General features: G+C 39.7%; 2 protein-coding genes and 1 pseudogene across 2 annotated transcripts; all 3 read right to left on the bottom strand.

Annotated features, from left to right (window-relative positions):
• Positions 1 to 3,091: 3,091 nt before the first annotated feature.
• LOC139194802 (L-type lectin-domain containing receptor kinase IX.1-like) lies at positions 3,092 to 5,455 on the bottom strand (annotated as a pseudogene).
• A 256-nt stretch (positions 5,456 to 5,711) lies between these two features.
• LOC103416201 (L-type lectin-domain containing receptor kinase IX.1-like) lies at positions 5,712 to 7,444 on the bottom strand. The gene has a single exon (XM_008354465.4). It carries the CDS (start codon positions 7,355 to 7,357, stop codon positions 5,789 to 5,791), a length of 1,569 nt encoding a protein of 522 aa, XP_008352687.3. The 5' UTR covers positions 7,358 to 7,444; the 3' UTR covers positions 5,712 to 5,788.
• A 5,223-nt stretch (positions 7,445 to 12,667) lies between these two features.
• LOC139194803 (seed agglutinin 1-like) lies at positions 12,668 to 13,096 on the bottom strand. Its single transcript, XM_070819718.1, has one exon. The coding sequence runs from the start codon at positions 13,094 to 13,096 to the stop codon at positions 12,668 to 12,670; it is 429 nt and encodes a 142-aa protein (XP_070675819.1).
• Positions 13,097 to 15,507: the final 2,411 nt, after the last annotated feature.

Below are 15,507 nucleotides of genomic sequence, written 5' to 3' on the forward strand. Positions count from 1 at the left end.
AAAATGACCATGGCAATTCCTGAAAACTCCTCCACAAGCAGTAGGACCAGGATTTCCTTTAGATAAACCATCTGTATTAAGTTTAATCCAAAGAAACCAAGGAGGAGACCAAAGGACATGAAGAATAGTAGGCGTCTTGCGAGAGATAGGTCAGATCCATTGTTAGATGTACATATTTATTTTGATTTTTTTGGTCTTTTGTTTACTAACGAGGTGAAGAGAAACTATATGAATGATACGACAAATGAGTTATAACTACTTTTATTTTATATTATGTTTTGTAACAAGTAGGATAAGTTACATTAATTTATAGAGAGAGGGACTCGAAAATGGGACTTTGAGTATAAAGAAGAATGCTCTTAACCAACTGATAATTAATTAACTATAGACGACAAGTAAGGCAGATTGGAATACGAATATCTCAAAAGTTTGGTCATGGACTCAACAACTTTTATCGCACATCTACACAAACGGACCAGCGATGCCAACATCATCCTGATCGGATAAGTGGGTGAAGTCCGTCGACTTCGCTGAGACTGACCATTCTTTCTTCCCAAGATACGAAAACCTGATCCGGTATGAAATCAGCCAGGTTTCTTATATTTTTGGAGATTCCTACAATTTAAGGATTTTGCGTGCGAAGTAAGTACTCACACTTAAAAGATGATGCAATATCTACTCCTAGATATCTTTTAGGATTCTCCAAGTGTAATACGGATTCTGGTAATCATGTCATATTAAAGTTGGAGAAGACAAGCTCATGTTAGAAAAATTGTCTGCAACAACATTTCCTTCGCTATATATGTAAGATGCATAGAAAGTCATTTTTCGAATACAGTCCAAACAAATAGACCATTGCACACAAAGAGGCCAAGAGGGACTTGTGGTCATTGGTTCCTTATCTTAGTATTCTTTTCACAACAACAAATGATGACAATTTTAACCGTTAGACCTGATAACGGTGGATAATTGTCCAAATGTATTGGATTTGGGTATGAAAATTTGGGTATATTTTGGGTATAGGGAAAAATCTTGAATATTATTCGGTTATGGCTTTGTATATGGTTATAGAGGTCCTTACTCCGTATCCGTCTCCGAATCCAAACCGAATAATATAATATAATTATGTAATAGTAAAATATTAAATACTGTATATATATTGATAATGTTGGCTATTTAAGGTGGAAATGGATTCTCTCCTGAGCATATGCTCAGGATCCTGCTGAGCAGGACACGAGAACCGTTCAATGAAAATCCAACGGCTACAATTATTATAACTTTAAAAGTACCCTGTTTGTAGCCGTTGAATTTTCATCGAACTGTCTCGTGTCCTGCTCAGCAGGATCCTGAGCATATGCTCAGGAGAGAATCCATTTTCATTTAAGGTAAGCAATCCTCTCTGTTTTATCTCCAGCGTTGCAGCAATTTAAGGTAAGCAATTTCATTTTTAATAAAACGAATTAGGGATCACGACTTTTGAATTAGGTTTCGAATTATGATTTTCTTTAAGTCTATAATGGACGTACGTTCCATTGGTAAGTTCTGTTCTTACAAGTTACAACTCAATTTCCATGTATTTTTGTTTTTTCGATTTAATTGGATTTGCAAAATTTGGAATTTCTGTGTTGATTTAATTGGGTTTGCAAAACGTGTTTATGTCAATCTGGGTTTGAAATTTGAGTTCTTGGCAATGAGAATTTTATCAAATTTTGATAGTCTGTTCAATTGAATCTTAAGCTAGATTTATTAATAATTAGATGAAATCCCAACATAATTTTAGTTTGGAAAATTAGAATTGTTGTGGATTCGGTTACAAATTTGTAATTTTTGGCTCCTTTTTTCATATGATTTCCACTGTGTTTCCAGCTTTGTTTTGATTTTCTTGGATTGCCCTTTTAATTGTTTGGTAGGCAAGACTGATGCCGAAGTTGCCGAATGAAGTGGAACTGATGAGTTTTGGCAAGATTTTTGGAGAACAACGTGACAGTGGGTCAGTGTAAATTACCTTTGGTTGATATTGGTTGGGGAATTGTCATGATGCGTGTTGTTGTACAGCCAGCTATGGGAAAATCTAAAACAGGTAATGTTTCCGTTAGGACCTTAATCTTGGGTTTTGTATAAATATCTGCTGGGGTTGCGTGGCCGAAGACATAACATAATAAATTTGGTGTTTAGCGTGCTTAAACTGGCAGGGACGATCAGAATCGATGTTGTTAGTTATTAAAACGTGGTATTTATCCTGTAAACTACACCAAGGGGACGGGGATGGTTAGAACTTTGAACCCGGGATGCAGTGGTGCTAAGAGAAATACCCTCCCCACCGGGGCAATCAATCACCCGCAGGATTGTTAAAATATCTCTGCTAAAAATATGAGTTTTACTTCCTGTACTTTATTTTTACTGTGATGTGGAAATAGGCTTTACAATGGCTTATTTGTGATAGTTGATGAAGAGATTTGTGTTTAAGACGAGAGTAGTGCGGTCTCTTTCTTGTAGTGAAATATGTAAATAATCAACGGAAAAACAAGTTAAATAACAAAAACTTCATCTTTCCTTCTTTCAATTGTTATAGGTTGCGTCATTCTCATCACTCTCTATTCGGGGAACTTCCAGATTCTAAAACTGGTGCCTAATCACGATTTCTGGTACTTTAAGAAAAACTCAGTATCTTTTTTTTTTTTTTCAATTTTGTTTTTAATTTGGTTGTTTGATCATTTTTTTCAATGCGGGTCTTGAATCTTGATCAATTTTGTTTGATTAATTTCGGTATGGACTAAGCTTTAATTAAAAAGATGAAAGATCAACAATTGAACTTACATGAGCCGACCAACCTCTTGGAATGCAAAAGATACAGTTCAGTTCATTCATCACCAGGTACAAATTTTGCTACTCTTTTATTGTGCTTGTTGACATTTTTTTTGTGTGAAAACTTACAATTGAAAACACAGTTGCTACTACTAATGTTAGATTCGACCTTGTGGTCTTTACAGAAATCAGAAATGGGAATTGATTTGAAGTGCACCATCTGCATTACTTTGGTATATTGGATAATGAATGCGGTTTTACATTGAAATATATGTTTATCCTAGGGTTATTGTGCACTTTGAAATGTTGTTGATGGTGTCACAAATTTTGTTGTAGAAGATGGGGTGATTGTGAGGCTATGGGGCGTTCCTGAGGACTCAGTTTGACCTCTTTCAGAAGTAATAGTGTCACTGTCACTGACCAATGTTGAGAATAATGTTGGAGGAGCAATATAGGTCGCCGCCGGCATCTGGGAGAATGGGCAATGGAACTTCGAAGTTAAGCACTTGAATCGCTTGTTGAATCGAAGGTCTGAATGTATATTGCGGGTGAGCACACCAGAGCCCAACAATCATCAAGCACTCCATTTGTTTCTCATCAAAATGACCATAGAGTTTTGGATCGGCTGCTTGAATAACATTCCCTTCTTCATAAAGCCCCCAAACCCACTTCACCAGTTCGATTTGGCTACTTTCTAATTTGAAATCGATGGGTTTTCTCCCACAAGCTATTTCCAAAGAAACAACTCCGAAGCTGTAGACATCTGATTCCTTGGTAGACTTTCCTGTGGTAACATATTCTAGAGCCATGTAGCCTCGGGTTCCTGCCACAATTGTTGTTAGTGACTGTTCTCCATGGTCTACAAGTCGAGCTAACCCAAAATCCCCAAGTTTCACATTGAAGTTTGAATCCAGCATAACATTGCTCGACTTGATATCCCTGTGAAGCACACATTGTTCCCATTCTTCATGTAGATACAATAACGCAGAGGCCAACCCCTTGGCAATGTTGTATCTCACCTGCCAACTCAACAAGCTATTTTCTTTAAAAAGATGGGAATCTAAACTTCTGTTTGGCAGGAACTCATAAACGAGTAGTAGTTCTCTTTTTTCATGGCACCAACCAATGAGTTGCACCAAATTCCGATGCCTAAGTCTGCTAATGATCCGCACTTCTGATGCGTACTCCTTCATCCCTTGTTTAGATCCGCTGGATATCCTCTTAACAGCAACTTGTAAGTTTAAGTCTTTTATGAAGCCTCTGTAAACCCCTCCAAATCCTCCCTCTCCCAGCTTCTCTCCCTCCTCAAAATTACTGGTCGCTTGAGCCAACTCGTGGTAAGAAAACTTCCTTGGGCCGGTTACATTTTCCAGTTCTTTATCAATCAGTTTATTACAAAAGGGATTCTCATCAAGTCCGTCTACTGCTTTGCTTTTCTTCCGATATATGAACCAAACCAAACCCAACCCAGCAAACAAGATTAGAGACCCAGCAATACCCAACCCGAGCAGGAGTCCCATTTTGGATTTTCCGGGCCCGGGATTAACACCGGATGGTGCAATAGATTCTGGTTTGTTGTGCGTAGGATCGTCATCAACCAGAGCAGTTGAAGTGAAATTCCATGAAATGATCTTATGAACAGCAATATCTTGACCGGTAGCAGCAGAGAACCCAACAATTACCCAATCTGGCAAGTATTGTTTCAAATCAATTATGTAAGAAAGATATTTGATCACCTCCACTTCAGTACCATTTGTACCATTTTGAAAACTCGTGAATGCAACACTCAGATTTTTTGAGCTGGAGTTATAACTAATCCAAGCATCGTTTCGTTTTTCTTCATTAATATCACCATTCCAGGGAGTGGTAATGTTAGACTTGAGAGAGTTGATGTCAATGCCCACATGATCACCGACCGGAGCCCTGATTACAGGCTGCTCATTCCTGTAGATATCAAACTCCACAGCCACAAAAGGATACAGCGTCCTTGTGGTGTCTCCTGGTAGTTCCTCGACGGGCAGGCCAAGATGGCCACCACCTCCTGCTGAAATGTTGAGTAAGGAACCACTTGGAGCTATGAAAAACACCATCCCGTCGGCATGACCTGAATCGATCATGAATGTGAAGTGTGTGGTAAAATCAGCGATTTTTCCTGTAAAGGTTTCCCAGAGGAGGAAGGGTTGATAGTAGGTGGCTTGGCCGACATTTTTATTTTGTCTGGCGCTTCTGGTGAGTTTGATGACTTGCTCATCTATGTAAGCTGCTCCCTAGAGAAATATACCAGTGTTGCCAATGGTGAAGCTGTCGTAATTGAAGGCCAAGGGAGATGCGGAAGGGATAAACAGAAGGAAGAGGAGGAGGAGGGGTAGAAGCTTTGCGGAAGGGATAACCATAGTATCCTACTTTATGTAGAGACATTTTGCACATTGGTTGTCAACTATTAAGTAGAGCGATCATCTTTTCTTGTAAACCAAGAAACGAGTGTTTTTACAGCACAGAGTCAGTGTTTTTTGGATTCACTGTCTTGTTGAAACTACAATAGTATCTAGATTCAAGAGTACATAATATATTTATCTACATGTGTTTTGGTTTGATGTGAAAACTGAAGGAATGAATGGACGGCAGCTGAACACTGAAGGAACGAATGGATGGCAGCTGATTTTTTTGTATATGTTGACATTGGGAAGACATGGATATCGTCGTTTGAACTTGGTGGTCATACTTGAGTATTGGGTTTTTCTTTTGATGCTGTTTCTCTGTGCATTTTGACATGTACATTTCTGAATGCCCTGGTAGAAAGAACCTCTCTTTCACTTACTGCTTTTCGAGTAAAAACCCTCTTGCTATCTCTTGTTATAAATTTATGAGTATAACATATAATTACGACATGATGGTAGTCGAACATATTTACTTAAAGATACTCACTATAAAAAAATGCATTTCACACAAATTTATATATTTGTGTAACAGAGTGAGATTAAATTTATCTTGTATACAAAAGTGAGGCTGATGGAAAAGAATTGGATGCAGAAGATGAGGTGAATTGTGAGGAGTTGGTGTTGTAACCATGACCCGAAGACTCTGTCTGACGTCTTTCCAAATCAGTATTGTAACTCGCCGAGATTGAAAATGATACCGGAAGAGATACATAGCTGGCCACCGGCATCTTTGATGGGAGAATGGGCAACGGAACTTCGAAGTTAAGTACTTGAATTGTTTGTTGTATCGAAGGCCTCATCGTGTAATCCGGATGAGCACACCACAGCCCAACAATCAACAAACACTCCATCTGTTTCGCATCGAACTCTCCACACAATTTAGGGTCAGCTGCTTCAATGATTTTCCCTTCTCCATAAAGCTCCCAAACCCACTCCACCATGTTAATTTGAGTCCTTCCAAACTTTGGATCAATGGGTTTTCTCCCGCAAGCTATCTCCAAAGCAACAACTCCAAAGCTGTAGACATCTGTTTCCTTGCTTGCCTTTCCTGTGGTAACGCATTCCGGAGCCATGTATCCCATGGTTCCAGCCAGAACCGTGGTTTGCGATTGTTTTCCATGATCCACAAGTCGAGCTAATCCGAAATCCCCAAGTTTGGCGTTGAAATTTGAATCGAGCATAATATTGCTTGATTTAATATCCCTGTGCAGCACACATTGTTCCCATTCTTCGTGTAGATAGAACAACCCGGATGCCAAGCCTTGAGCAATTCTGTATCTTGCCTCCCAATGTAACAAGGTTTTCGGTTTGAACAAATGGGAATCTAAGCTTCCGTTGGACATGAACTCGTAAACAAGCAGGAGCTCTCCTTTTTCATGGCACCAACCGATTAGTTGCACCAGATTCCGATGCCTAAGTCGACTAATGATCCTTACTTCCGCCGCGTACTCCTTCATCCCCTGTCTAGACCGACTTGACACCCTCTTAACAGCAACATACGAGTCCAAGTCTTTTATGAACCCTCTATAAACCCCACCAAATCCTCCTTCTCCAAGCTTTTCTCCCTCATCGAAATTACCCGTGGATCGAGCCAATTTCTTGTACGAAAACTTCTTCGGGCCCGTCCCCTTCTCGAATTCCTCATCGATCGAGTCGTTCACCGTAGGATCCTCATCATCACTACTTCCCCCTGTTTTTCCCTTCCTCCAACAAATGCACCAAACCAAAACCAACCCACCAGCCAAAACCACACACCCACCAACAACCAGCCCAACAAGCAGTCCGACATTGACCCCGTTTTCTGGCGCCGAGTTGTTAAACTCGTTCTCATCGCGCAGTTCTGTAGAACTAAAATTCCATGAGTTGATTTTATGTAGAGCTGTAAGAGTCCCTGTCGCGGCAGTGAACCCAACAACAACATAACCCTGCAAGTACTCATTCAGGTCTACAATGTAACTAATATTCCTCCACACTAGGGAAGCATTCTCAAAACTAGTGTAAACAACACTAAGATTTTTGGATCCAGAATCGTAGCGAATCCGAGCAGTATTTTCCCCTCCGGTTGTAATGGATCCATTCCAAGGCTTTGTAACTTTAGACTTGAGAGAGTTCATGTCAATACCAACATGACCGCCGTCAGGATCTTTGATGGAAATTCGGTTATTCTTGTAGATATCAAACTCCACTGCCACAAAGGGGTACAGATTGTTAACAGTATAGATAATAGATGGTTAGATACATTGACATGTGTCAAGAGATGTGGTTGTTATAATATCAGTATGGTTGTCATAACTAGGATAAGGTGTCTTAGTGAAGAAGTAATATAGATAACTATATAACAATTGTAAGTAGAGTAATTCAGTAACTTTGCAGTACAGAAATATAATTCATTTCTCTCTCTCTCTCTCTCTCTCTCTCTCTCTATCTTTCTATCTCTAAAACCTCTTCATCTTCTCTGTGATATTACATTACTGCAACTTAATATGTTGCTTAACATGGTATCATTCGCCGATCAAGCTCTACGTGCTTGAAAGGTTTTTTTTCTGATCTTGGAATTGTTGATTTTTGCTTCCGCCGCTCAAGATTCTTTCTTTCTCTGTTGTGTTCTTCTGATCTGGGAATTTTCATAGTTCTTTGGGTTGTGATTCTTCGTCTGCGCAATTGTGCCCTCTACGTGTTCGATACATTTCCTGTGAGAACTCTTCTTCGACAATTTTGCAATGGTGACTGCCAATCAACTACAAATTGTGCAATCGCCTATCACATCTCTTATCTCCACCGTTCCTACGTCGGTGACTGTGAAGCTTGATGATTCCAACTACCTCACATGGCACTTCCAGATGCAACTCCTCCTTGAAGGTCATGGAATTATGGGGTTCTTGGATGGTTCTAGTCCTTGTCCTGCACAGTTTGGCTCTTCTGGATCTGGCGATTCTGATTTAGATTCTGGAGATTCCTCGTCCCGAATTGAAACAGATGCATATAAGATCTGGAAGATGCATGATCGAGCTTTGATGCAGCTTATTACTGTCACCCTTTCTCCATCCGCTATTTCATGTGTCATTGGAAGCACCAGTGCTCGGGATCTATGGATTCGTCTCAAGGAGCAATTTTCTATTGTTACTCGTGCAACCATATTCCAGATGAAGTCTGAGTTACAGAATATCAAGAAAGGCCCTGATTCTATATCTCAATTCTTGCAGAGGATCAAGGCTGCTCGTGATTATTTGGCAGCTGCCGGAGTTCATTTCGAGGATGATGATATTGTCATTCTCACTCTTAATGGCTTATCGGGAGAATATAATACCATCCGGTCTATCATTCGAGGTCGAGAGAATGTTATTTCTCTTAAGGATCTGAGGTCTCAGTTGCTTGCTGAAGAAGCAATGATTGAGAATACAGCTGTTACGCCATTTTTGTCTGCCATGATTGCCAAGAACTCTGAATCTGGTGGTCATAGTCAAGGGGTTTCTGCCAATCCAAGTCCCGGGTATTCACCACATCAATCTTCTGGTGTCCCACTTCAGCAACATACATATTTCAAGAATAATTACATCAAGAACAAGGGTCGAGGAAAATTCAACTATAATACTAATTCTCGATTTGGGAATTCACGAAATACCTATACAACTCCTGCTCCTGGTATTCTTGGTGCCCCTCCAACCCAATCAGCTTACCAAATATGTGGAAAATTTGGTCACCTTGCTGATACCTGTCGGTTTCGAAATACTGATGTTGTTGTAGTTGATGGCTGTCAAATATGTGGCAAGAAGAATCACACTGCTCAGTTCTGTCATTTTCGAAATGCCAATATTTCTGGTTCTGCTTCTCAAATGACGGCAATGCATGTAAACTCTTCCTCATCCACTCCACCATCAAATGATTCATCTCAGCAGTTCTGGATTACAGATTCAGGGGCAACAAATCACCTCACTGCAGACTTACAGAATCTTTCCTTGGCTACTCCATTCTCATCCACAGAGACCATTCAAACTGCGAATGGTGCAGGTTTACCAATTTCACACATTGGTTCTTCTATCATTCAGACCCCTACTCAAAATTTGAAGCTTAATTCCATTTTATATGTTCCCAAAATTACTCAGAATTTGTTGTCTGTGCACAGAATTTGTCTAGATAACCATTGTTGGCTAATCTTTGATGCTTTTAATTTCTGGATTCAGGACAAAGCCACAGGGAGGATTCTGTACAAGGGCCAATGCAGTAATGGGTTATATCCACTACCAATGTCAAGACCAGCTGCGATTCAGCATCAAGCCTATACAACTGCATTTCTTGGACAGAAAGTACATTCCAATCTATGGCATAGCAGACTAGGTCACCCATCCAATTCCATTTTGTTTACTATTCTTAGAAAGTCCAATATCTCAGTCCCCTATGATGTCTCATCTTCTGTGTGTCATTCTTGTTTACAAGGAAAATTCAGCAAGCTCCCATTTTCATCCTCTGTGTCTAAGGCTGTAAATCATTTTCAAATAGTTCATAGTGATGTCTGGGGCCCTGCTCCTTGTACCTCTATTGATGGTTTTAAATACTACGTGACATTCATTGATGAGTGTACTCGATATTGTTGGCTTTTTCCTCTACATAATAAAAGTGAAGTCTGCTCTGTGTTCATTGGTTTCTATCAGTTCATTTTTAATCACTTTGCAGTTTCTGTTAAAACTTTACAAAGTGATGGGGGTGGGGAATATACAAGTCACACTCTTCAATCTTTTCTGTTAGATAAAGGGATCACTCATCAAATCTCTTGTCCCCATACTCCAGAACAAAATGGGCTGGCAGAACGCAAACATAGGCATGTAGTTGAAACCTCCATCACATTGTTACAGAATGCACATCTTCCAGCATCTTTCTGGTCATTTGCTTGTCAAACTGCGATATACCTTATAAATAGGATGCCTTCTTCAACTACAAATAATCAGTCACCATTTGAGGTTCTGTTCAATTCAGTTCCAGATGTTCAACACCTTAGAATCTTTGGTTGTGCATGTTTCCCATTCTTAAAGCCTTATACTAGTAACAAGCTGCAACCTAAAACCAAGTTATGTATCTTTCTGGGTTATGCATCTAAATACAAGGGGTACATCTGTTTTGAAGTTAGCTCAAAGAGAATTTATATTTCACGACATGTTATATTTGATGAGTGTGATTTCCCTTATTCCTCTCTTGTCCAAAAGTCATCTGTTTCTACTTCACAGTCTGTTCCTCAAATACCAATGAATCCAGTGTCTATTACACGGGATAACCTGCTTGTTGGAGTGTCATCTAATTCATCTGTGCCTAGCCTTAGTGTTATACCTCGCACTGCTACTGCCACTCCTAGATCTTCCAATCCTTCTCCTGCACCTGAACTGTCTCAGCCAACAGCAACCGACGACATCAGCTCCCCCATTACTTGCAATGTCCCTCAGTGTACTTCTCCTTCCATTCCTGTGGCTCCTGAGTTTCTTCCAGAAAGTTTACAAGTCATTCTTCCTCTACCTCCATTTAACTTGCATCCTATGCAAACACGATCGAAGAGTGGTATTGTCAAGAAGAAAGCATTTAGTGCTCTGACTTCTCCAACTACAGACGTTGACTTATCTCAGATTGAACCACTGTCTTATAAATCTGCTCTTAAATCGCCAGTTTGGTATAAAGCCATGGAGGAGGAACTACAAGCCTTGCATTCCCAGAAAACTTGGTCCTTAGTTCTTTTACCATCAAACAGAAACCTTGTGGGGTGCAAGTGGGTGTTTAAGATCAAGAGACATGCTGATGGTGCCATTTCGAGATACAAGGCTCGGCTTGTGGCCAAGGGGTTCAATCAGGAGGCAGGAATCGATTATGGTGAAACCTTCAGTCCTGTTGTTAAGCCTACTACAGTACGTCTTGTTCTTGCCTTAGCTGCACATTATGGTTGGGGTTTACGGCAGCTCGATGTCAAAAATGCTTTTTTGCATGGTATTTTGGAAGAAGAAGTGTATATGGCGCAGCCTCCGGGGTTTGTAGACCCTATCTATTCATCCTCAGTGTGTAGACTTCACAAGTCTTTATACGGTCTCAAACAAGCTCCCCGGGCATGGAATGAGAGATTTACTAAGTTCTTGCCTTCCTTGGGATTTCACACAACTTATGCCGACACTTCATTGTTTGTCAAACAAACTTCTTCTGGAATAGTACTTCTTCTTCTCTATGTGGATGATATCATCATCACTGGTAGTGCCATTTCTGTCATTCCAGAGCTAATTTCTGCGTTGGCTACATAATTTGATATCAAGGATCTGGGACCACTCCATTATTTCCTTGGTGTTCAAATCACAACCAATACAGAAGGGTTGTTTCTGTCTCAGCATAGATATGTCACCGAGTTATTGACAAAGACAGAAATGCATCAGTCCAAGTCTTGTGCTACTCCTTGTCTGCCTTCTCATCGTCTTCTTAAGGATGATGGCATACCATTTGACAATCCTCATTTGTACAGAAGTATAGTGGGCGCCTTACAGTATCTAACTTTCACAAGACCTGATATTGCTTTTTCGGTCCATCAGGTTGCTCAGTTCATGCAGTGTCCCATGGAGTCTCATTACTTGGCTGTCAAAAGGATATTACGGTATCTTAACGGCACTCAACATTATGGTCTTCAATATACCAAGGGCGACTTGGAGTTAAATGCATTTAGTGATGCGGACTGGGCAGGGGATCCGAATGATCGACGCTCTACAACAGGTTTGGTTGTTTTCTTGGGTTCTAATCCCATTTCGTGGTCATCAAAGAAGCAGAACACTGTCTCTCGCTCTTCTACTGAAGCTGAGTATCGTGCCATTGCTACAACAGCAGCTGAGCTTGATTGGATAAGACAGATTCTCACTTTTCTGCAGATTACAGTTTCGACTCCATCCATTATGTTTTGTGATAACCTCTCGGCTATTGCTCTGACTTGTAATCCAGTGATGCATCAACGAACCAAACATATTGAGATTGATATCCATTTTGTTCGTGACAGGGTTGCCCAACAGTTACTTCAAATGCAGTTTGTTTCCTCTAATGAGCAATTTGCTGATATTCTGACAAAGGGCCTATCTGCACCACTTTTTCGTGCTCATTGCTGCAATCTCAGGCTTCGTGGTCCTTCTCCTGCGCTTGAGGGAGGATGTTAACAGTATAGATAATAGATGGTTAGATACATTGACATGTGTCAAGAGATGTGGTTGTTATAATATCAGTATGGTTGTCATAAGTAGGATAAGGTGTCTTAGTGAAGAAGTAATATAGATAACTATATAACAATTGTAAGTAGAGTAATTCAGTAACTTTGCAGTACAGAAATATAATTCATTTCTCTCTCTCTCTCTCTATCTTTCTATCTCTAAAACCTCTTCATCTTCTCTGTGATATTACATTACTGCAACTTAATATGTTGCTTAACACAGATTCGTCGATTCATTATTTGGCAGCTCTATGACGGGGAGGCCTAGATAGCCGCCTAGGCCTACTGTGGTGTTGAGTGAGGACCCGTTTGGCGCCAAAAAGAAGGCGAGTCCGTCGCCGTAGGGCGTTTTGTCTAAGGAGTCGATGGCGAATGTGAAGTTTGTGGTGAAATCAGCGAGTTTTCCGGTGGCGTTCTCGCGGAGGAGGAAGGGTTGAGAACAGGTGGCTCGGCCGACACTTTTGTTCCGTTGGATGTCGGCAGCGCTATTAGTCAGACGGAGGAACGTGCCGTCGACGGAAGCATCTCCCTCTAGAGATAAATTGCGGGGGACTTTTGGGAAGGAGGAGAAGTTGAAGGATAATGGAGCTGCACAAGGAAGTAGCTGAAACAAGAGAAGTTTGAGAAGAAGGACAACCACCATGTTTGTAATGCTTTTACAGATTAAACTGTTATCATCTTAAAATATAGCAGAGATTGTAGAGTTTAATTATTATTATTTTAATTTTTTTTAGGGATTTTATCTGCAGCCGCCTTTGTTTACCTGAAAATGAGCAGTTGACTTGCTCTGTAGCTGAAGTTTTCTTTTGCTAAAATATCATTGGTTATTATAATCTCCCGATCACACTGAAACTTTGTTTTTCGAAATAACGCAGCTTGACTGACTTGCTCTAATCTAATCAGCAGCCCCATTTATCGAGTTGGGTTTTTCTTTTGCTGAAATGTCATTGGTCATGTCCATCGATCCAATTCAAAAGTTTAATTAATACATCTACGGCATATTTTTATTTATTTGGGAAACTCGATGGTTGGAGGTAAACTTTATTATTTTTGAAAAAAATTAAGTACTATGCGGTTGGGGTTAAAAAATCTTGTACAAAGATGTTGTAAGTCTCTAACCAAGGGAAGCTACCATCATTAGATAAACCGCACTCTGCAATCCAACAAGCAACATTGGCTAGTAGACTGGCGCTTAGGGGCAGTTTAATAATTATTTTGTTTTTAACTTGTAGTTTCGTTGGTTTTTTAATTGAAAACTATTAAATAAATTATCAATAAAGTAGAGCCGAAAACAGTTTACGAAAAATTGAACTGTCATGGATTAAAATTGCCCAAGATTTTTGTTGCGTGGTTGAAGAATAGACGATGGTGGAAAATTTGCGCTCATTCCACTCAGGCTGTTTCTGAGGTTTTGGAGGTTCTGTGAAATTCATAAAAGGGCCCTTCTTATACGACATCTTAAAAAAAATTGAACAACGTATTGATGTTAAAAAACAATATCGAAATAGCTCATTTTTTAGGCTGAATCAATTGTTTAACTTTTCTTTTTCTTTGACGCTTCAAGTAGCTAGATGTATATTTTCTAGTAAGTGCTATCTTTTATATCTCAAACAAGATCACAATAAAACTATAGTAAGTATGAACGATGAAACATGATAACCCGTAATACGTGTGCGTCTAACGATTTTTTGTGACTGCTCTTCTCTTCATTTTGCCCTGAAAAGTACCCAAAAAAAAAACATTATAGATGAAAAATAGCCAAATCTTCAAATTTCGAGTCAATATACTTAAATTAGTAAATATCATGCTTTGATCGAAGTCTCCTTCATTCTGATAATTTGGAAGTTTCTCTTTAATTTCATAAATTTATAAATTAAGGTTTAATAATTTGTGGGAAATCTAACAATGGGACGAAGAGAGAAGGGAATTACACTGGGAATCTAGGACATTGGCACAACGTGTTACATCCCAGACCGGGGCATATCACTTCCCCGGCCCGCTCCACCACCGTAGCACGATATTGTCTGCTTTGGGCCCCAACCAATCCCTCATGGTTATTGTTTATGGGAATTCACGAGCAACTTCTCAGTGGGTCATCCATCCTGGGAGTGCTCTGGCCTCCTTCTCGCTTAACTTCAGAGTTCCTATTGAACCCGAAGTCAGTTAGCTCCTGAAATGCCTCGTGCTAGGTAGGGATGAGAATATACATTTGAAGATCATTCCCCGGGTGATTTGGGATGTCACACAATGTCTATGATTCCGGTGCTTTTGTACTGGTAGTCTGCTGTGAAAAGAAGAAAGTGAAACATAGTGATGGGATTTTGGCGTGAGAGGAATACTGTCTTTGAATTGTTTGCCTCGATCAGTGGGCTTCTCTGATTAACTTTGCCCTTTGTTAATTATTTTTTTATATATTTTCGTACAAGTTGTAGGTAGTCTGATGGGTGATGGCTTTTAGGTAATTGGTCAGTGGGCTTCTCTGATTAACTTTGCCCTTTGTTAATTATTTTTTTATATATTTTCGTACAAGTTGTAGATAGTCTGATGGGTGATGGCTTTTAGGTACTAGTATCTGACTTTGATGGGTAGTAGTCTGATGGCTTTTGGCCCATCAAATTTTTTTATGCATATAGTTTGATTTGATTTTGACCCATCTGATTTTTATATGTATATATTTTGATTTGATTAATATCTTTATATATTATTTTTATATAATATTATTTTATATATATTATTATATTCAAAAATATTTTTTTTTGGGGTTTTAAGGACCCTATGCCATCGAATCGGTCGCACTCTCCCAACGCCGACTCTGATTCCACTACGCGTTCATTGTGGGAACAAAAAACTGAGTCTATGGTGGATTTTTCGTCTTTTAAAATCTTTGTCGGCACGATGGTGCTTGGAAACAATACATGAAAAAGAAGGGGACATAAACCATACCCTTCTAGAAACGAAAACAAAAGAGATACAAAGAAAAGAGGGGGAGATATGAAACCTAACCCCTCTGAAACCAAACCTAAAGGTCTAAACCTACAAAACAAGTTGAGCAAC

The sequence above is a fragment of the Malus domestica genome, chromosome 03 (assembly GCF_042453785.1).
Source record: "Malus domestica chromosome 03, GDT2T_hap1".
NCBI classification, from domain to species: Eukaryota; Viridiplantae; Streptophyta; class Magnoliopsida; order Rosales; family Rosaceae; genus Malus; species Malus domestica.

What these genes read in the sequence shown, in the direction of transcription:
- LOC103416201 (XM_008354465.4), bottom strand. Translation starts at nt 7,357, where the DNA reads ATGAACTCTCTCAAGTCTAAAGTTACAAAGCCTTGGAATGGATCCATT.
- LOC139194803 (XM_070819718.1), bottom strand. Translation starts at nt 13,096, where the DNA reads ATGGTGGTTGTCCTTCTTCTCAAACTTCTCTTGTTTCAGCTACTTCCT.